Source organism: Corylus avellana, chromosome ca2 (assembly GCF_901000735.1).
Source record: "Corylus avellana chromosome ca2, CavTom2PMs-1.0".
Classification (NCBI taxonomy): domain Eukaryota; kingdom Viridiplantae; phylum Streptophyta; class Magnoliopsida; order Fagales; family Betulaceae; genus Corylus; species Corylus avellana.
The window spans coordinates 26,856,810-26,879,781 of NC_081542.1; the positions used below are offsets into that span (position 1 = coordinate 26,856,810).

A 22,972-nucleotide genomic window follows, 5' to 3' on the forward strand; every position below is an offset into this window, starting at 1 on the left:
AAAAAATAAAAATAAAAATAGGGGCAGTATGGGAATTTTGGGATAATATTGGTCGAATTGAAAAAAATTAGAACTTTGTAGGGGTGAATTGCAAAAATTGAAACTTTGATGTTCGAATTGAAAAATGCTGTCAACTTTAAGGGAGTAAACTGCAATTTTCCCTTATATATACTTTAGTTTCTATTCTAATGGCTCCATGAATGCACTTTAATAAACAACTTTTACACATGATACAATGACCAAAATTAAGTACTCACTTTTTTATAGCAGTACCTCAGCAACCTCACTATTTTTATTAACAATTCACTTTATATATATATATATATATATATATATATATTCCATTCAAATATTATTTTTTAAAATATTTGTTTATTTGATCTATAACTATTAAAGGAAGCGGGGAGGAATTACTATTTTTTTTCCCCAACAAATTCTTTCATATAACATTTTCCTTATTCAATTAAAAAAAATTAAAAATAAATAAATAAGCATCCACTGCAACGAGGGACTCTAAAATCAGCCAAGGTCTTCTTGAGCTAGTTTTAGATGAATAAGCTAATTAGATTTCTTCTCTCTTTTTTTTTTTCTTTTTTTTTTCTTTTTCCTTTTTTGTGGGAAAAAGCTAATTAAGTCTATTAATATGATTAACAAGATGTTAACAGGATTTTCAACAGCTTAGGTAAGTTGACTTTGGAGTATACAAGTAATTTCGATTATCATTTCAAGCAAGATCTCTAGAAAAATGTATTCTAGATTAATTTTTGGAGTTATATTCTCCACTCTTACATGACATCAGGTTCTACAAATGAAATTTATGATAAAGTGTATTCATGTGAATAAGAGGAATATTACCTTACCACCAAGGTGGTAGTTGAGTTGGTAGAAGAACTCCTTTCATCCTAGTAGTCGCGTGTTCGAATTCGCTTGCGGTAGTAGATGCGTGAACCAGATGCTACTATGAAGGGGCTCTACCGGCTCACACTTTGGTGGGGTTGTGGTGACGGGCTTGCCTTCCCAGGCAGTAACTATGGCTCAAACCGGACATTCCACAGCGGATGGAAACCCCGATGGTCATGCCCAAGGGGAAAAACTACACTGGTCGCCCCTTCCCATCCTTTTAATTAAAAAAAAAAAAAAAAGAAAAAAAAGAGGAATATTACCTTGAACAAGATAGCCAAGCTCACAAATAAACCAGGAACCTCTAGAGTTTATTATAAACTAATTTTGATGTTTACAAACTGACGTGACAATTTGTGTGACATTTAGCATATTCACATAGAAGTAGTTTACTCTACACATGCATTTCCTTAAAATGTGGCCTAAAGTTGTAGTAACTAAAATATCTTCTTAAAAGAAAAGCTCATAGAGGGCATTAACGTGATGGACGTATGCCCAAACACATGGAAGGGGACAACATGCATGCATATAGGATAGGAAGATAATAATGACTTGATTGACGAAGAGCATGGAAGGAAAAAAAGGGTTCATACGAGACAGGACACCCAAAACAAATGAGAAGAAAAAGTTGAAGTCTCAAAACCCCTAGAGACTTTGAGTTATGTGTTTACACCTTGCAAATTTATTGTTTTGTATAATCTGATCCTATGCTTTCTTGAAGATCTTTCTTTGAAATCGTCGATTGTATCTCATGTTATTAAGTCAACTAATTCTATAAGTCCCTCTTGTGTCATTCTTGTGTCCCTCCAAAACTGATGTGGCTTTTAAAATCACAATTTGATCAAAATCCAATAGTGATCAATCACAAACTCAACGATGATTTTAAGAGCTACATCATTCTTGAAATGATACAAGACTGACTTTTAGCATTACTGTCACATACATGTTCCCAACAAAATTAAGTTTAGGAAACTATATTTGCCTAATCTCCTAACAATTATTCTTTTTATAATGTCCTCTCAATATTTTAATTTTTGTAATGTCTCTCCAATTTATTATTGTAATTACAATGTTCCTCTTCCGTGACTCAAAATAATATAAATATTTTCATGTGATAATTTTTTTTTTTAAAAAAAAAGATAAGTCATCTTTTTAATCTTATAGAAAACAATTTTGTCAATTTAAATTGCAAAGGGGAAATATTGCAACCCCAATAGTAAATCAGAAAAGACATTACAAAAAATTAAAATATTGGAAAGAAGGGTAAATGTAATTAACCCTTAAGTTGATAAGTATCAAGAATTTTTTTTTTTAGGGTTAAATACCTTATTCACTTATATAGTTTAACTTCTTTATTTTTTGATACTTAGGGTTTACTTTTTATCACATGAGGTCTATCTGGTTTGCCTAAAGACGGAAATGGTCCATCCGTCAAAATTTCGTCCAAAATTCGACGAAACGCCACATCAACGCCATTCACGGTTTGACACGTGTCCATATAATTAATTAAAAAAAATTAAAAATTCTAAAAAAATTAAAAAAAATTATATTTAATTAAATTTTAAAAAAATTTGGGGGTGGCTCTTTGGCCATTTGGGGGTGGCTGGCCACCCTCAAGGGCTTTCTGGCATTTATTTATTTATTTTCAATTGGGAATTTTGAAATTTTATAAAATAAAAAATAAAAATAAAAAGTCAGAGGTATAAATATCATTGAATCACTTTAACGTTTAAAAAATTGACTGAGGGGTTCAAATTGATTGCAATTGAAAATTCAGAAGGTCTAAATTGAGAGGTTCCAAAGTTCAGGGTATGTCAAATTGCGTGGTAGTTCAAGAGTTTAAAAGTGAAGTTTTCCCTTCTAATTATTTGAAAGTGATAGGTATTTTTTTATTTTATTTTTGTGTGAAAATAGTGGACAAATGTTAAACAAAATGATAAATTGATAATTAAATTCCCACGGCTTCTTGTCCATTGTCTCCTAGCTAAAAGCATGTATGAAAATGACTTCCATAATATAGTGTATTAAAGTTTCTTTATATATAATCGTGCATACTTGTATTATATATGTTGTATATTGCACATAACTTTCTAACCACAAAACATAAGAAAATCAGAGTTTTTGCTAAAAAAATTCAAATCGTTATACAAGGTATGCATATGATTTTTTATTTTTTTGCTTCACATATAGACCAAAAAAACCTTTGTTTAGCACCTGAAGAGAAAATTGAACTTAACAGGTAAAAAAAAATCCCAAACACCCCAAACCCCAGCAGGAAAAAAAGCCCCAAATCTCCAAATAAGAGAAAACATGATTTCAACCAACATCCAGAGTAAATCAAGCCACAAATCATCTGGAATCTATTCTAGTTCAAGAACTTTGAATGCTAATCGAACTAAACATCCAGAAGTGAATTGGTTACAATTGGTCATACCTTAATAATTCACTCATTAAGAGCCACCATCAAAGCCACAATCCAATTTGCTTGTTTTTGTAATCTCTGCCAACTCAACTAACCAAATGCTCACTCTATGCTTGACGGAGGAAATCTCCATGTCAAGCAACAACCTCTAGGTGGGAGTCACTCAAACCCTAACAGGACGTCAACCTATATAAGGAGCCATGTAAATCTCACATGTATGCAATCCAACCCTTGGCAAAACTTTGCCAAAATATCATTTCACTATACCTTTGCTAACTTGGGCCTTAGAGTGGCTTCACTGAATCCCACTAGTGAACCCTGCTAACACTTTCCCTTTCTTACATAGTTCCTCCCTAAAAGGCGCTCTTGAGGTCATTGCACCAACATTAATGATGTTGGCCAAGGTCTAGGAATAGTTAACATACACTGGTTTAACAATGACAATCAATTTGAACAATGGGTGGCGGGGACCTGCTTATTGAACTGTGCACAACAAACACCAGAGGATCAACATACTGAAAAGTTTGAGGGAAAAATCATGGCAAACGTAGTGAAGGATTCTTGCCTCTTAAGAGTATATGGGTAAAGATGGTGGAATCAACACACAATTCCACAGAGAATGAAAATAAAATAAAAAACAAAACAATAAGAAAAACAGATTTCTAAATCTGGTGCAATATATCAAAGTGCAGTAGATTTACTTACAAAAATCGAACCTACTTCTAAATCTCCAATCTTCTCTAGTTCAAGAACAGCTAAACATTCAGAAAGAAATTCAAAGAAAGTAAACCCAATGTTATGCACCCTCACACAAGCCTACCAACTCTTCTTCACCCACCCTTAGATTTTTCACAATCACTTGAAACTCTAACCTTGAAAATTTGCAATAACGCAAAATTCGACATCTCAAATCTGCTTGAAGACGACTTGGAAAACATATCGTCTTCCTAGCCAACATCGCAGCATCCATTGCTTCAACTTCGTTAAATTTTTTCTTTGTGTTGATCATTACAAATTTCTCCTCTGAAGAGCTAAGTGCTGGACCGGGACTTGGTGGATGTAAGGGATGTAAAACGGCTTCCTCCGGCTCCTCCTCATCCAGAACAGGATGAGGTTCCTCATTCGCCGCCGCCTCCTCATAAATAACAGTAGAGTGCGAGGAATGGATATTGCTTATTTGGCTGATAAGACGATTTGCTTTTCATGGGCTCTTGATCCACCTCTGATAGAATCGATTTTAGCATTTTGCCAACATGGAAATGTGAAGCATGAGGGGATTCACATGGAAGTGGATGCAAGGGTGGAAGAATCGGAAGGTTCGAGTTAGGTTGGTTTGATTTAGGTTAGGTTCGAGTGTTTGAGTTAGGTTTATAAATAATAGATAGAGATAGTGGTACATTTTGAATACTTTGAACAATTATGTTTTCAATTGTTACCTTGTTCATATTGTACAATGAGAAATCGAGATCTTGAGATATTGAGATACTGAGATCTTAAGATTTAAGATCTTTTGGCCAAAGCAACAAAGAATCGAACTACTATGTTTGATGCATATTTGGTTTGGCCCAAAGAAGAGAAATGTTATACACTCTAATGTATACTTCCTGACATGACACTAAAAATTATCATTAAATTTTGGATGAATTGCTATTGGATTTTGAATTTAATGATAACTTTTAGTGTCAAGTCAAAAAATAAGCATTTTAAAGTGTGGGAGTGTGAGTGTAAGTGTGAGGCAGCACCGCCGGAGGAGGTAGCGGTGGCGGAGGCAGAACCGCTGGAAGAGACGAAGGAGGCGGGGGTAGGGGCCTGGGCCTGGCGGAGGAGGCGAGGGTAAGGGCTTAGGCCTGGGCGGAGCCGCTACCCTGGGAGTTGAATTGGGACTTGCCTGAACCACCGCTACCGCCAATTCCAACGACGCTTCCACCGGTTCCAGCGGCACAACTCTAGGAATTCAACTGGTTTGATCTAGTGGAGCATGAGGAGGATGATGAGGAACTTGAAGATTTTATACTAGGTATTCCTGATTTGCAACCTGGAGATTTTGAGGAATTGAAGGCGCAGGGGGAGGTCGAGGCGGGCCATGAACCTCATTCCTTGCACTCTACTGTTACTTATAAGGAGGCGGCGGGTATGGAACCTTTTCTGGCCGATGAGGAGGTGGCGGCAGATGAGAAACCTCATCATGTTCCGGAGGAGGAGCCGGAGGAAGCCGTTTTACATCCCTTACATCCACCAAGTCTCGGTCCAGCACTTAGTTTTTCAAAGGAAAAATTTGTAATGATCAACACAAGGAAAAACTTAATGAAGTTGAAGCAATGGATGCTACGATGTTGGTTGGGAAGACGATATGTTTTCCAAGTCGTCTTCAAGCAGATTTGAGATCTCGAATTTTGCGTTATTGCAAATTTTCAAGGTTGGAGTTTCAGGTGATTGTGGAAAATCTGAAGGTGGGTGAAGAAGAGTCAGTAGGCTCGTGTGAAGGTGCATAACATTGGGTTTACTTTCTTTGAATTTCTTTTTGGATGCTTAGTTGTTCTTGAACTAGAGAAGATTGGAGATTTAGAAATAGGTTCGATTTTTGTAAGTTACTGCACTTTCTATTTTTCTTATTGCTTTGTTTTTGAATTATTATTATTATTTTTTCATTCTCTATGGAATTGTGTGTTGACTCCACCATCTTTACCCATACAAACTGGATTTAGAAACAGATGAAAGAGAGGCAAGAGATAGAAAAGTATAAAGATGTTGCGTTTGTTCCGCCTTATTGTCGCCGGTAAAGGATTCAGGTGGATTCTCTTCCCAACGAGAGGGAGAAGGAACCTCATCCTGTTCTGGAGGAGGAGGAGCCGAAGGAAGCCGTTTTACATCCCTTACATCCACCAAGTCCTGGTCCAACACTTAGCTCTTCAGAGGAGAGATTTGTAATGATCAACACAAAGGAAAAACTTTAAAAACGCAAATTATTCTTACAAAATCGCAATCCTAAACGCACCCTTAGTGATGTGTTACCAGTGGAGATTACCAGCTTCAACATTCTTTAAATAGTAGGCTTAAAGTCTACTGATGTTGTATTAGCTAAGGTGGTTAGTTTCAACTGTAAAAAGTAATCACATTAATATGGGAATGAAACCATAATTGTTCATAGTATTCAAATGTACCACTATTGCTATCTATTATTTATATATTGCAATTGTATTGTGTACTGTGTATGATATATGTTCATAGGCACATTGAAGGTAGGGAATTAGTAAACATTTGGAACTTCATATTGTAAAATGAGAAATCAAGATCTTAAGATCTTGAGATCTTCTAGAGATCTCAAGATCTTAAGATCTTGAGATCTTCTAGAGATCTCAAGATCTTAAATTTCTTCCTCTAGAAGAATTTCATCTTACAATTTAAACAAGAAAAACCTAGATTGAACAGAACAAACAGTCACTTGTGTGCACATAGAAGAGTGCTTCAACACATATAAAGCTCTTAAATAACATATTACTTTGCACCTAGATAAAATTCCTACCTTATAATTAAATCTACTGCAATATGTAGTGCTCTGTGCAAATGTTTGGTTATTTCATTGAAGTAGTTGTATGTAGTAATTTTTGTCTGCACGAGTGTGTGCAGGCGGATCCTTAGTACTTAGTACTCTATTAACACTTGACTCCATAAGGTAACTCAATCACCTGAGCAAATTTGAACTCTAGCCCTCAGTTTTTTGTTAACGAATCTGTTTCTGTACACTTGTTAAGGTCTTCTGTTTTTCTTATTGTTTTCTTTTTTTTTTTTTCTTTTTTTTCTTTTTTTTTTTCCTCTTGTTTGTGTTTAGGGAGGGGTGATACTCTGCTGGACATAGTTTACAAATATTGATTTTGACTCACTATGGTGAGGAATTGTGTGTTGTAGCAGATCTAGAAGAATTTTATTTTTTTAAGCTACATATTTATGAAGACAGAAGTTTGCTGGACACAGTTCCACACACCAATAGTGATGTTGAACTCATTACTATGTGCCGTTGGGAATAAAGCTGTCTTACTGAGCTACACTAAACTTTTTTAGTGTAGCTTAAGTACTAAACTTAGCCTATCAAATTTTGATTTACACCAAACTGTTTTGAACACCAAATTAACCAACATAAAACCTAATAAAAATGAAGACATAGTCAAGCAACTTTAGGGAGGAAAAAAAAAAAGAAACATACCAAGTTGGTAGCATCCAAAAATTTCTACTCATGCGCTTCATATCTTCTTAGAAATGAATTAATGTAAACTGTGATCATCCATTATAAATAAGTGGTAAGAGTATGATGTAATAGTAAATTTAGCATTTAAATTTCCCGGGCAGAGTATGTCACCATCTTCATCACATTTGACACATATCAACTCAATATAGTTTCACCAATACTAGTTAAGATGAGCCAGGCAAGGCAAGAATCATAAATAAAAATAAAAAATAAAAAATAAAAAATCTTTCACTTATTTTCTTGTTAAAACATCAAAATTTGCTGATTTAACATGCATTTCCACTAAAAGGCTCTGCCACAAACAGGGTTGGATCTCTTACAGTGGCATTTGAATGCTTGATTCCAACTTGCAACAAAGACATGAAGCTCATCCTTCGAGTAAAACCCTTTCAATTTCGTTTCATTACTAAGAAGCAATCAAATTCCCACGTGTCTTCCATCAATGTTACCCACAATTTGATATGTTTTAGGTTTTTTCCCCCTTAAAATATAACTTATAGCCATGCCTTATTCATGTTCTTTAATTACATGTTGTTACTTTGTGAGTAGCTCAAAGATACAAAAATCACTAGGCTTTCTATCTAGCCTAGTGAATAAATTGATGAAAAGTTATAATTAAATCTGCATTTTCAGTCATATAAAGATTACAAAAAGTCAAGATCAAACACTTAGAGATACCTTCAGTTCAATCGTCTTAAATAGCCAAATTTTTCAATGTTGTGCACTAAAAAAAAAAAAAACAAAACCCAATTATTTCTTTTAACATTTAATGCAACCAAATAAATCCTCTTACATTTGTTTCAATGCATTTTCTGTACAACAATCAAATAAAATTTGGCTTTGTTTGTTTTGCTTTCAAAAGCAGAAAAACATTTATCTTTGGTTAGAATATTGGTGACACCCTGATAGAATTCACTAGAAGGTGCCCTATTTTCTTTGTATTAAAATATAATATAATCACACAACAATAATATCATATATTCTAATTTTCTTTGAATACTTATTTTCATTTTAATATAGTCATACGAGGACAAAGATTTCAACATATCTTAGTTTATATGGATTAAACTAAAATCAATAGTCTTATGTTTTAATTCATTTGAATTTTTTTGGGATTTTTTTTTTTAGTTTGTGCGATTTACTCAGATTTTTAAGCTTTTCTGGAATTGTTTTTTTTCCACTTTTGAAAGCAACAGAGGGAAAAATTTATTTAATTGTTGTGCCAAAAAGGGAATAGAAACGCTTTCGAAAAACAAAAGAAATAATTTAACGATGAACAAGATGTGAAATGATTTGTTTAATTGCGCTAAATGTTAAGTGAAAGATCTAGTTTTATTTTGTATTCATAAAAAAATAAAAAATAAATAAATAAAGGATTTTATTCACACTTACTAATTTTCTATTAATGCTTTAATAATTTGAATCCATGTTTTCTTCTTGCAATATTTTTTATTATTAAATCCATGTTTTCTTCTTGCAATATTTTTTTCTTTATACTTTTCATTTCAAACTATGGGAACAAATATTTTAACATATTTTAATTTATGTGTTTTAATTTAATTTAACATGTTCAATAACATATGAACTTTAGTAAGACTTTTATTTAAAGAGACGTGATAAATTTTTTTACATGTCTTTTTTTAACCTATAATAGAAAAGTACGATGAAAATGTGTTTGAATTTTGAAATTAAATTATAATAAAAAATCTCGCGCATAGTGCGAGTTATGTGCTAGTTTAAAATAATGTGGGGGTGAGAGTGTACAACATTTCTCTTCTTGGGCCAAACCAAATATGCAACTAGCTCTTGTAACTTTATTATAGTTATTTCTCAAAACAGCAAGTGAAGCCTCAGAACTCTGGGCCTATCATATACTGTTCTTCAATAACTTCCAGAGCCAAAGTTCTCGTGGTACAACGGGAGAATCCTTTGCTTTACTTCTGGCTAACTTACTGGGCAGTCAATGTGCTAGTTGAAGGTGTTGCACCTGAAATAATGTAAAAATTGCGAGACAGAAGAATATATTGCCTTAACCAGAGCTAAAAACTTTCCTACACTAGGAAAACTAGAACTCACAAGCTGATCAAAGCCAAGGATGGGCTGTAAGAGAGTCAGGCCACAAAGGTACCCTCAAATGCTTGGAGATTATGGAGGTCAGACTGCCGTAGTTTGAAAAAACAGCTCCCACTTCTCATGCTGCACCTGCAAAACCAGATTTTGAGGTGATGAAGGAAATAGTAGCAAGAGAAGAAGGGTTAGTAAATATCACACATCAAACATGATCTTGGTTCTAAGATTTCTGAAGCAGGAGAATACTTTTCATTTTCCCATGTCAACAATCACTTATGAAAGGGTGATGACTTATGATGCTTTACACACAGTTAGAGTAATCGATTCTCCAGAACTAAAAAGTTTTATCAAAAACCAAAATAAAATGAAAGATAGCTATTACCCTACTGCAAGTGGACTACCAACAAATCAATTTCTCAAAAATAAAATCATTAGAGCCTATGGTGCTTCTGCTCCTTAAGGATGCTTCTTAACTTCTATGATCGCAGTTTTTAATGTGACATATAATTCAAAACAGTATGAATTCTACTTTACCCCTTTTGCCATGTTTTTTTAGAGAGGAAGAGAGAAGAGGGTGATGATGATGACAATGTTAACCACACATCTAACTTCTTTATATTAATTTAAAGCTAACCCTAATTCTTCTTTTTATGATAACACTAATTTATATACAAGGCAATAATCCCAAAGGGTAGCTCAATCGATTGGAGACCACAACTCATGAAGCGGAGGTTACTATTTTGAATCTCCATATGCCCTCGCCTTGAGGCCAATCCAATTACTTAACAAAAATATACATATATACAAGGCAAGCCATGCGAAAGGCACTGCCTGTTTGTCACAATATTTTAATGGCAGGTTCCTCATAATTTCTCCTTTTGAACCTTGGGAGTAAGTTCCAGCCACAGATTCACCCTAGGCACATTAATAAAAGAACAATCACTTTAACTCATTGGAATTGCTGCAACTGACAATAGCCCACAAAAAAAAAAAAAACGGGAGAGAGTGAAGGAAAAAGAAAACAAGTGCAATAAAACTCTTCATTTAGAAGGTAAAACTACGTGTGGAACATAACATAGAAAGACCAACCAGAATCACCGTCAGCAACTTTTAGCAAATAAAAGGATAATCATATTAACAATGGGTAAAAACATCCACTGAAAAATTCAAATGACAGAGAAAAACACTAGTAAGTTCTATGGGAGGAGGCAGGAGGACCATCTCTCTAATATTAGCAACCAAACGGGAAAGCTACCCTGCAAATTTTAGTTATCTGAACAACTTGAGAGTGATAACTAACTACGCATGTCAAAGATTTCTTGTTACAAGAAAAGAGAACACATCATGGACTTAGCATGAAATATCTGACTCACTAGGCAACTTAATTGGTCACATGAAGATGGAAGAATAGAGATTTACCATGATTAAAGCACTTGATGATAGCAGCAAATAATGATGATGGAAAAGTCAGATCTATACTCCCACTAGCTTCCCAAATCCTCTTGACACTCAGATATAATATGTCCACGCTCAACAAAACTTATCATCAGCTTATCTGCCTCCTCTGATTTATTTTCTAACATCAGTCTTTTACACACCTTCTCACATAACTTCAATTCAGGAATCAGATTCCGGGAGAACATTCGATAGGCTACCTTATATGCCGACAAGGGAATCCCTTTGTTCAAGTAACTCTCCATAAGTATGTGACATGTTTTAGCATCAATTCTTGAAGCTGTTCTCAACACATTACCCAAGAGTTTATCAGCCTCCTCAAGATTCCCAAAACTACAAAGCTTTTCAATAACTTGATTATACACTGTTCTGCATGACTGTCTTAAAAGCATTTTTTCTAATACTTTTAACAAATCTTCTACTCTACCCATCTGACAATACCGGTGAATAACTGCTCTGTATGTAACAGGAGTAGGATCCACACCCTTCTTCAACATCTTCATTGTAAGTTCAGTTGCTTCTTCTATTCTACCTTTCTTCCCCAATGCGTCAATCAATGTAGTATACGTGAATGCATCAGGGTGTTTGTTACTCAGATACATGTCATCAAGCAATGACAGAGCAGCCTCCAAGTCATCCTTCTTACAAAATCCATGAATTAAAGTGGTAAAGTTTACCACATTAACAGCACATCCCTTGTTCAGACACTCCTCCATGAACTTTTTAGCCTCGTGCATTTTCCCCTCTCGGCAGAGGGACTGAATTAGTAAGTTAATATCAACTGGGGTTGGAAGAAAGCCCTTTGTTAGCATCTCCCTTACCAAATCAATGGCCTCAGACAATTTCCCTTCCCTACGCAGGCCGTGCATCACAACACCATAAGTGATTGCACTAGGCGTCCACCACTCTTCCTCACTCGTGTTGATCATCTCTCTAGCTTCTGAGGACTTTCCACACTGACAAATCCCATGTAACAAGGCTGTATATGATACAGTGTTCGGTTTGCAACCATGCTTGTACATCTGCTGAAGCATCCTTTTAGCTTGATCCACCTTTCCAACAAGACAAAACCCATTAAGAACAGCAGTATAAGTCACAACATCAGGAATGCAACCCTTTCTGAACATTTCATTTACTAATTCTTTTGCCATGTCAATCTTCCCCGCCTTACAAAATGAGTGAACTATTGCACTATACCCGACCTTATCCACAGAAAAATGCCTCTCCTCTGCTTCCCTTAAGAATTCCAAAGCCTCATCTCCATGACCATGCTTGCAGAACACATGAATAAGAGTATTGTAGGTAACCTGGTCTGGAATCAATTTACTGTCCTTCACCATCTGCTTCATCAATTCCCTCACTTCTTTAACCCTTTTCTCCTTGCAGAGAAATCCCATCACTGTATAGTAGCTAACTTTATCTGGGTGGCATCCCTTTAGTGGCATTTCATCGATCAGTTCCATGGCATCTTCAATGCGATGTACATCACAATACCCCTTGATCAAGCAGTTATAAGTGACAACATTAGGTGTCATTTCAACAAGTTGCATCCGAGCCAGGAACCTCAATGCCTTTTCCAGATGATTTGCCCTCACCAAAACATTGATCGCAGTGTTACATATTGACAAATTGAGTTCTACTCCTGCTCTTTGCATCAAGGTTAGCAGCTGCATTGCATTCCTTAACTTGCCTGCCCGACTATACGACACCATCACATAACCAAAAGCTTCAGGCCGGCGCTCAATACCCCTGCGCGCCATGAGCCGAAGAACACGTCTAGCACCCTGACACAATTTAGTCTTACTAAGAACCTCAAGCATCGTATAGTACACGACCGGGTCATGTTTGTACCTCCACTGCCGATCAGCCCAATAGAAGAATTTCAAAGCAACCCGTTCATCCGTCTGAGACCACAAAACAGCACAAACTTGCCGAGGCTTGAGGCTTCTGAGTAAGTGCCTCAACTCCCCTTCAAGCTTTGGGTTCCAACTCGAGCTGAGTTCGATTAATCTACAGATCTCTCTCACCAAAGGGTGTCTTTTTTCATCCTCATCAGCCTCATATCTTCTAACATATTCTCTTTGTTCACGATTCCTATTAAACGAATTCAAAACCATAAAATCATCATCATTATCATCCTCTCCTTCTCCTTCTTCTACTTCATCGTCATCATCCTTATCCTCAAGCTCTTTCACTTCATCAAAATTAACAACGTTAGAGTCTTGCTGACTCCCAGAAACCCTGGAACCCATATGCCTAAATCTGCGATACCCATCGTCACTAGCATCACTTTCACCTATTCCCACACCATAACCCCTAGTACCAGTGCTTGAACGAGAACTAGCAATTGAGCTTCTTGAAGAAAATGAAGAATAATATGCACTAGGTCTAATAAAGGGTAATGGGTCTGCAAAGGAATAGCTTCTGCGTGTAGAAGTAATCTCTTGCGCGGTGAATTCACCATTAATGCCACAAATACATGTACGAAACTCTAAGAAAGCAATGAACTTGTAAGGTTTGGCTAAAGCTTTTCGAACTCTAATGTAGGAATTGAAGTTATATAGCATCTCAGAACTCTAGATGAAAATCACAAAAATGGCGAAAAATTGAGATTTTATAATCTGAAATAACAATGTAAGAAAGCGAAGCAAGTTGTTTGCCTGGCACTGGCAGCTTCCTTCTGAGATTCTCAATTTGTCAATTATGAGTTGCAAATTACCCAAATGTTCCGAGTTTCAGCCTGGTCAGATTCGGCCAGTATCGGCAGAAATCGTTGCATGTGAGCATCACGTGACACCGAGGCATTTTTCCCTTGCAAATTTATCCACGTATTAAATTGAAACGCACCGAATTAAAATTATAATGCCCTTATAATTAATTAATTTAGACGGTTTTCTTTGTAGTGTTTTCACATTAATTAACTTAAAATTAGCTAGAAGTACTACTTTTAACAATGAATATCATAATAAAATACAGTGAAAAGCGAAAAATAAATATTGATTTGAACTAATTACTATCCTGAATAACATTTTTCTGTCATCAATACAAACTTCGAGCTTCTAAGAATAAATAAGTTTACAAATGTACTATACGGTCTAGAGAAATTATACACAAGATATACATAGATCTGTCACTATAAACCATTCGCCCATAATTTACAGCCTTACAAATAGCTTTAATTTGTCCTCTTCGTAAACTTGTTAAACTGTAAATTATTTTGATAAAAAAGTAACTGCGCAAGTCTACAACTTAATAAGTAAATCATCAAAGGCTTGGAAGATTTTCTTGTTGGAAATGATTTGAAAACCCACCCCCCACCACATGGAGTACCCTTTATATATATATCATGGCCAACGTACTGAAGAATTCTTTGCATCTCTTCATATCATAGAAGGTACCATCGGATTAATGAGAAAGATTTAGATATTTTTTTGGGCCAGAAAATAGAACTCTCTTCGTCTCTTGTAAGTGAAGTCTCAGAAATTCTGCACTTAATTATGATATACTATTCTTCAATAACTTCAAAAGCCGTAGTTCTCGTGGCATAGCGGGAGGATCCTTTGCTTTTAATATGTGCTTATTGAAGGTGTTACCCCTGAAATAATGGTAAAAATTGCAAGTCAAAAGAATATATTTGCCTTAACCAGAGCCAAAAAGTTTCCTACACTACGAAAATTGAAACACGCTTATAATACAAAGGATGTAAGCGTTATCCAAAATGATTGAGCGTAAAGCGTCTATAGGTTCATAGCCAAAGATAGGCTGTAAAAGAGTCAGTGATAAAGAAAATAGTAGCAAGAGAAGAAAGGATATTTGGAGAAAACGATGATTCCTTAATAAGTATCACGCATCAAACAAGATCATAATTCTAAGATTTCTAAAGCCGAATAATATTTTTGTTTTCCCATTTCGTCAAGCACTTATAGAAAGGAAATAGGATTCTCTCTATTTTAAATGAAATGGTGATCGCTTTTTGATGCTTTACACACTATTAGGGTAATCGATTCTCTAGACTTACCCAAAACCAAAAGAAAAAAGAAAAAGAATCATTGGAGCCTAAGGTGTTGCTGCTCCTTTCGAATGCTTCTTAACTTCTATTCTATGATTGTTGTTTTAATGTGACATTCAATTCAAAAGAGTAAGAATTCTTTAGCCCTTTTGCCATGTTTTATTAGAGAGTGAAGGTGATAATGATGACAATGATAACCACACATCTAATTTATTTATATTAAATTTATGCTAACACTTATTCTTCATTAATTTTATGATAACACTAATTTATATGCAAGGCAAGTCCAACGAAAGGCAATGCCAGTTTGTGGTAGGTTCTTCATAATTTCTCCTTCTTAACTTTACAATCTCTGGAAGTGGTTTTACTTGCCGGGAAAGCTACATTTACTTCCAAGTTCTCTAACGTAGCATTTAAAAATAAAAAAAAATAAAAAAAATAAAAAAAAAACACTCCTAAGGGTTAGCTTAAGTGGTAAGGGACTTGGTCTTGGTAACATTCTCATCAGGTCTAAAATTTGAATCTCCTTGGGTGCAAACAATTCATTGGGTCAGTCTCCCGACAAAGCCGAAGTATTACCCAACTCAGGTGGAGGAGGCACTTTGCATGAGTCCAAGATTTAACCGACATAGCTGAGTACACAAAGTAACCCTACCTTAAAAAATAAAAAATAAAAAGAACTTTGGGAGTAAGTTTCACCCCCATATCTACCCTAGGCACATTAATTAAAGAACAATTACTTTTAATCATTGGAATTTCTGCAGCTGCCCTTAGCCTTTAAACAAAATTTTTTTTAAAAAAAATTAAAAACAAAAACAAAGAGAGATAATTGCTTCAATTGACCTTAAAGCAAATGATGAACAGAACAACAGAGGCAGAGGTAGTTTTTTATTTAGTTTGTCATTATCTTCGTGTATTCTAAGCTTTTTATGGAATTATAATCAAGTAATCAACTACGTAACTGGTGAAAACAATAGCAGATACTCTTTTATCACAAACGGCTTTTACATAATTGGTTGAATTTAAAGCCAAAGTGAAAAAGAGTCAAATATGAACATTGTTAAGAATCTTCAATAACCAGTTTAATAATCATGTTCTGCCAAGGACAAACCAAACAAACACTCACGGGAACACACACAGAAAGTTTGATAACAGGAAATAACAGCACCCATTTGTATTCACAGTACTAAGAGAAACATGTGAAGTAAAACTCTTCATTTAGAAGCTAAAACTACATGTGGAAAACCACACAAAAAGACCAACCAGTTAAATTGTCAGTAAGTTTTAGTAAATAAAAAGAAAATCATATTAACAGTGGGTCAAAACATCCATTGAACAATTCAAATGACATAGAAAAATACTAGTAAGTTCAATGGGAGGAGGCAGGATGACCATATCTATAATATTAACATTCAAACTGATGAGCTACCAACAAATGTTAGTTCTCTGAACCTCTTAGAGAGCAATAACTGATCACACGTCCAACATTTCTTGTTAGCATGAAATATCTGACTCACTATGTGACTTAATTGGTCACATCATGATGGAAAAGTCAGATCTATACTCCCACTAGCTTCCCAAATGTTCTTGACACTCAGATAAAATATGTCATAAGCTTATTCGCTTCCTGTGATTTCCCTTCTAACATCAGTCTTTTACTCACCTTCTCACATAATTTCAAGTCAGGAATTAGATTCTGGTTGAACATACGACTGGCCACCTTATATGCCGATAAAGGAATCCCTTTGTTCAAATAGCTCTCCATAAGTATGTGACATGTTTTAGCATCAATTCTTGAAGCTGTTCTCAACACATTACCCAAGAGTTTATCAGCCTCCTCAAGATTTCCAAAACTACAAAGCTTTTCAATAACTTGATTATACACTGTTCTGCATGACTGTCTTAAAAGCATTTTCTCTAATAATTTTAACAAATCTTCCACCCTACCCATCTGACAATACCGGTGGATAACTGCCCTGTATGTAACATGAGTAGGATCCACACCCTTCTTCAACATCTTCATTGTAAGTTCAGTTGCTTCTTCTATTCTACCTTTCTTCCCCAATGCATCAATCAATGTAGTATATGTGAATGCATCAGGGTGTTTGTTACTGAGATACATTTTATCAAGTAATGACAGGGCAGCCTCCAAGTCACCCTTCGTACAAAATCCATGAATTAAAGTGGTAAAGTTTACCACATTAACAGCACATCCCTTGTTCAGACACTCCTCCATGAACTTTTTAGCCTCGTGCATTTTACCCGCTCGGCAGAGAGACTGAATTAGTCCGTTAATATCAACTGGGGTTGGAAGAAAACCCTTGCCAATCATCTCCCTTACCAACTCAAAGGCCTCAGACAATTTTCCTTCCTTACGCAGGCCGTTCATCACGACAGCGTAAGTGATTGCATCTGGGGTCCACAACTCTTCCTTACTCATGTTCATCATCTCTCTCGCTTCTGAGGACTTTCCACACTGACAGAGCCCATGTAACAAGGCTGTATATGATACAGTGTCTGGTTTGCATCCATTGTTGTACATCTCCTTAAGCATCCTTTTAGCTTGATTCACCTTTCCTACAAGACAAGACCCATTAAGAACAGCAGTATAAGTCACAACATCAGGAATGCAACCCTTTCTGAACATTTCATTTACTAATTCTTTTGCTATGTCAATCTTCCCCGCCTTACAAAATGAGTGAACTATTGCACTATACCCAACCTTATCCACACAAAAATGCCTCTCCTCTGCTTCCCTTAAGAATTCCAAAGCCTCCTCCCCATGACCATGCTTGCAGAACATATGAATAAGAGTATTGTAAGTAACCTGGTCTGGCATCAATTTACTGTCCCTCACCATCTTCTCCATCAATTCCCTCACTTCTTTAACCCTTTTCTCCTTACAGAGAAAACCCATCACTGTACAGTAGCTAACTTCATTTGGGTGGCATCCCTTTAGTGGCATTTCATCGATCAGCTTAATGGCATCTTCAATGCGATGTATATCACAATAGCCCTTGATCAAGCAGTTATAAGTGACAACATTAGGAGCAATTTCAACAAGTTGCATCCGAGCCAAGAACCCCAATGCCTTTTTCAGTTGATTCCCCCTCACCAAAACATCAATCGCAGTGTTACAAATCGACAAATTGAGTTCTACTCCGGCTTTTTGCATCAAAGACAACACCCTCATTGCATTCCTAAACTTGCCTGCACGACTATAAGACACCATCACATAACCAAAATCTTCAGGCCGACGCTCAATACCCCTGCGCCCCATGAGCCGAAGAACACGTCTAGCACCCTTACACAATCTAGTCTTACTAAGGACCTCAAGCATCGTATGGTACACGACCGGGTCATGTCGGTACCCGTATTTCCAATCCTGATCAGCCCAAATGAAGAATTTTAAAGCAACATGTTCATCCGTCTGAGACCGCAAAACAGAACAAACTTGCCGAGGCTTGAGGCTTCTGAGTAAGTGCTTCAATTCCTCTTCAAGCTTTTGATTCCAACTCGACCTCAGTTCAATTAATCTACAGATCTCTCTCACCAAAGGGTCTCTTCTAACATCTTCTCTTTGTTCACGATTCCTGTTAAACGAATTCAAAACCGTAAAGTCATCATCATTACAATCCCCTCCTTCCTCTTCTTCTTCTTCATCGTCATCGTCCTCATCCTCAAGCTCTTTAACGTCATCAAACATAACAAAGCTAGAGTTTTGCTGACTCCCAGAAACTCTGGAACCCATTTGCTTAAATCTGCCATACCCACTAGCACTAGTGCTTCTTGAAGAAAATGAAGAATAATATGCACTGGGACCAATAAAGGCTAATGGGTTTGCAAAGAAACGGCTTCTGCGTGTAGAAGTAATCTCTTGCGCGGTGAATTCACCATTAATGCCACAAATACATGTAGGAAACTCTAAGAAAGCAATGAACTTGCGAGGTTTGGCTAAAGGTTTCCGAACTCTAGATAGCATCTCAATACTCTAGATTGAAAAAATACAGAAATGGCGCAAAATTGAGATTTGGTAATCTGAAATAACAATGTAAAGAAAGAAGCTTCAAGTAGTTTGCCTGGCAACGTCCTTCGAGATTCTCAAATTGTCATCCCGAGCCGCTTTGCTTTGTGCTCTTCGTTTTCTGTTTTTATACTATAGAGAAAAAAAGAAAAGAAAAAACGAAGTTAATTTTCCCTAAAAATATTTTTTTTTTTCAAATTACAAATATGAATAACTATAAATTTAAATCTTCAGATTTTATTATTAAGGCTTATTTTTTAAATTTTAAAAAAAATATATTATTTTTTAGGGTAAAGTCCATTTAACCCCCTCAAACTACCACCCAAATGACAATCTACCCCCTAAACTATCAATTATGACAATTTACCCCCCAAACTACCAAAACAATGGCAATGTACCCCAAATTTAATAAAATGACAAAATTACCCTTACTAAAATAAAAACAAAAATACAAAAATTTATTTATTTTTCAAAATTTTAAGGGTATTTTTGTCTTATTGAAAATTCTATAAGGGTAATTTCGTTATTTTACTAGCATTGGGGGGTACATTGTCATTGTTTTAGTAATTTGATGGGTAAATTGTCATGATTGATAATGCAGAGTAAATTATTATTGGGATAGTAGTTTGATGTGGTTAAGTAAACTTTACCCTATTTTTTAAGTAAAATTGCGATTTAAAAAAAGACCTGCGGATTTTACAAAACTTTTTCATCACTCTTTTTTTTTAACTTTTTTTTATTATTATTTATTTATTTTATCTTGTTGGTTTAAATTCTCAACAAAAAGAATATAACAAAAAATTATAATTAGGGTTCTTTGCTCTTTACATTTTTAATCTTTTCAGTTATTTTTTAGCCATAAAGAAGCTACAATTTGATCCATATTCAGAGTTCTGAAATCACATATGTTATAATAGTTTATGCTTATTTATATGCAATACAAGAAACCGAAAGATTAGAATTCATAGCGTTATTGTATTTTTCAATATGTGTTTATATTGAAATGAGCTATATGTAAGCATTTCTTCCAGAGAGTTCTAGGGTTGTTTGGTAAAGAGTTTTTTTGTGAATTTTTTTTGTTTGAATAGTAATAAAAGGGAAACAAATAAGTTTTGACTTTTTTGTGAGAAAAAAGTGAAAGTCTCTCTTGTCAAAATAATTTTATTTTGTTTTATTATTATTATTATTATGTTTCCATACGAGGGGAACATGGAAAAGGGAAGAACAAACAAAAAAACACAAATTACAAAGGAGAATTTTTGCCCCTCCTAGTCCTAAGGAAAGAAAGAAAAGGAGAATTTGTAAGAATGATTCTAAACACTGAGTGAGAAGCGGCCCATTTAGCAACCGAGTGTGCCCGAGAATTGGTACATTTAGAGACCTTAGAAACAGTTCAAAAAAAAAAAAAAAAAAAAAAAAAAGAAGCTAGCTGATGATGGCATTCACTAATGATTGGAGCACACGACCAATCTATGAAGAATTAGCTTTGGTTGAGAGCTAAAATGATGAGAAGGAAGTCACCTTCAAACAAGATAGAAAAGCAGCCATTGTTTTTTTTTTTAATTGAATAAGGAAGAGGTTACAGGGAAGGATCATTTCCACTCCTGATCCAAAAGGAAGAAGGGAGAGGACGATCCTAAGAACGAAAAAGGGGTGGGCTCCCCAACAATAGACCCAAAACAAACTAAAGACGAAAACGACAGAGAAATCCTAGAAACAATTGGGAATGAGTCAAATAAATGACTCAGCCCATCAATCAAACCGAAACAGCCAAAAAAGGCTATAATAAACGGCAAAATTCCGTAAACGGAACAACACCCCAAAGGGTAGCCATTGTTAAATACGTCTTTCCTTTGCTTTTGGGGAGAAGAGATTCCTGTATTACTATTTATTTTCTACTGGATCAAGATCTCATATATTTTTTAGATGATTCTATTCAGTAAATTTTCTCAAATCTCAACTAGTGTCTTCAAATTAAGTAGTTCAAATTTTGTCATACCAATATTTATTACCATATTTACTTTTTAATAACCTTGCTAATATATGAAAAATATGTTAAATATTAATATGATAAATGTCACACCAAAATCTCAAAAATACGATGTGGAGCTTATTCAATGAAAGAATAAAAATAAGTGTTATGAGCAAAGGCTAATTGAATTCAATATAATCTTTTAATTTTATTTGTATCGCCATTTGATCACAAGTCTAATAATAATTTTAGAGCCACATCATTCTTAAATGGACACAAGAGTAACATAAGAAAGACTTGTAGCATTACTTGAAAGTAGCCTTTGATTTGGTCAAATATACTAGTTAAGTTAATTGAGAAGTTCTCTAAACATTTTAACAGAAAGTGAAACCGAATTCTACCTTCATTAAGGATGCGGGTTAAACAAAAGGGTTAAGTACTTTTTTTTGTCTCATGTAGTTTAAAAACTTTATTTGATGGGGGTTTAACAAAAGGGTTAAATACTTTTTTTTGTCTCATGTAGTTTAAAAATTTTATTTTTTGTCTCATCGGTTTCATTTTGTATTATAGATAGTAATTCAATAATTGCTAAAAACTGAGATGGTGCATTTATCTAACTTTCATCTAAAATTTGACGAAAATTTCCATTAGCACCCTTAAAAAAGCGACACGTATACATATATGATATATCTTATTAAAAAAATTAAAAAGAAAATTATTACAAAATTAAAAAAGAAATGGAAAAGGGGAGCCACCCCATTTTGTCTTAAGAGGCCCCTTGGGGGTGCCTGAACCACCCCCATGCCAGGCACTCCCAATCCGGCCATTTGGGGTGGCTCAATCAGCCACCCCCAAGGGGCCACTTGGGTGTGGATTGCCACCCCCAATCCGGCCATTTGGGGGTGGCTCAATGGGTTTAGGGTTGGTTTCAGCCACCCGCAATTCGGCTAAATGGGGTGGCCTGACCACCCCAAGGCCAAAGGGGGTGACTACGGCCACGGCTAACCTCAATTTTTTTCAAAAAACATTGGAGACCAAATTGCAAATGAGGTGAAACATTAAGGAGGTAAAGTGTATTTTTCTCATATATATAATTTCCAAAAAAAAAACATTGCAAATCCATGAAAAGGGTCGGGTGCGGGACCGTGGGTAATTTGTTTAAACTTGGGAAAAACTCTTGTAAATTCCTTTCTTTCAGCTTAATTAATTAATTAAAGGATTCATATTAATTAAAGGGTAAAAGTTTTTTTTTTTTTTTTTTTAACATGTCTGGATAAGGGGATGGGGAGACAGATTCAAACTAGTGATCTCGGATTTTATGAGGCGTGGTCTCCAGCTATTGAGCTACTCATTAGGAACGATAAAAGCTTTAAACATTAAAAAAATAATAATAATAAAAAATAAAAACTAAAAAATCAACATATAAATGTATAACATGGCTCTAATAACTATGACTTGTCTGTTTATGTGGTTCCTCTCTCTTTCATAATTGATAATACCATGTGACCACATCCATGATTAAATAGATAGTTTATGTGCATGTGTTGTTTTGTATATGCATGGTTGCTTTCCTCGTACCATTTTTGGCCTTGTCTATTCACATAAATCATATATTATGGGATGGAATGATTTAATTTTTGAGAAAGAAAAGCCAATTTGAGTCAACTCGAAAGGACCCACTTTGACAGTATTGTTGAGGTGAGTTGTATTACTATCAGTTTCATAGGAAAACGTCAATTATCAGATGAATTTGGAAAAAACTTGAAAACCACAACTTCTTTGCCTCATGAGTAATTCTAAGTGGCCTATTTGTGTCTTACTTATATCTTATTAAGAATGATATGTGTATTAAAATTATTATTGAGCTTGTGATTGAT

General features: G+C 35.2%; 2 protein-coding genes across 3 annotated transcripts; both read right to left on the reverse strand.

Moving 5' to 3' along the window:
- Nucleotides 1–9,237: 9,237 nt before the first annotated feature.
- LOC132168432 (pentatricopeptide repeat-containing protein At1g09900-like) lies at nucleotides 9,238–13,823 on the reverse strand. Of its 2 annotated transcripts, XM_059579413.1 has the most exons (3): nucleotides 11,055–13,823; nucleotides 9,642–9,767; nucleotides 9,238–9,552 (listed from the first exon to the last, which is right to left on the reverse strand). In XM_059579413.1, the coding sequence occupies exon 1, from the start codon at nucleotides 13,655–13,657 to the stop codon at nucleotides 11,120–11,122; it is 2,538 nt and encodes an 845-aa protein (XP_059435396.1). In that variant the 5' UTR covers nucleotides 13,658–13,823; the 3' UTR covers nucleotides 9,238–9,552; nucleotides 9,642–9,767; nucleotides 11,055–11,119. The 2 variants fall into 2 exon arrangements, with proteins under 2 accessions (XP_059435396.1, XP_059435397.1); XM_059579414.1 differs by having other exon boundaries at nucleotides 9,238–9,767.
- A 2,430-nt stretch (nucleotides 13,824–16,253) lies between these two features.
- On the reverse strand, nucleotides 16,254–19,202 carry LOC132171575 (pentatricopeptide repeat-containing protein At5g41170, mitochondrial-like). Its single transcript, XM_059582934.1, has one exon. The coding sequence runs from the start codon at nucleotides 19,079–19,081 to the stop codon at nucleotides 16,694–16,696; it is 2,388 nt and encodes a 795-aa protein (XP_059438917.1). The 5' UTR covers nucleotides 19,082–19,202; the 3' UTR covers nucleotides 16,254–16,693.
- Between the last annotated feature and the right edge of the window lie 3,770 nt (nucleotides 19,203–22,972).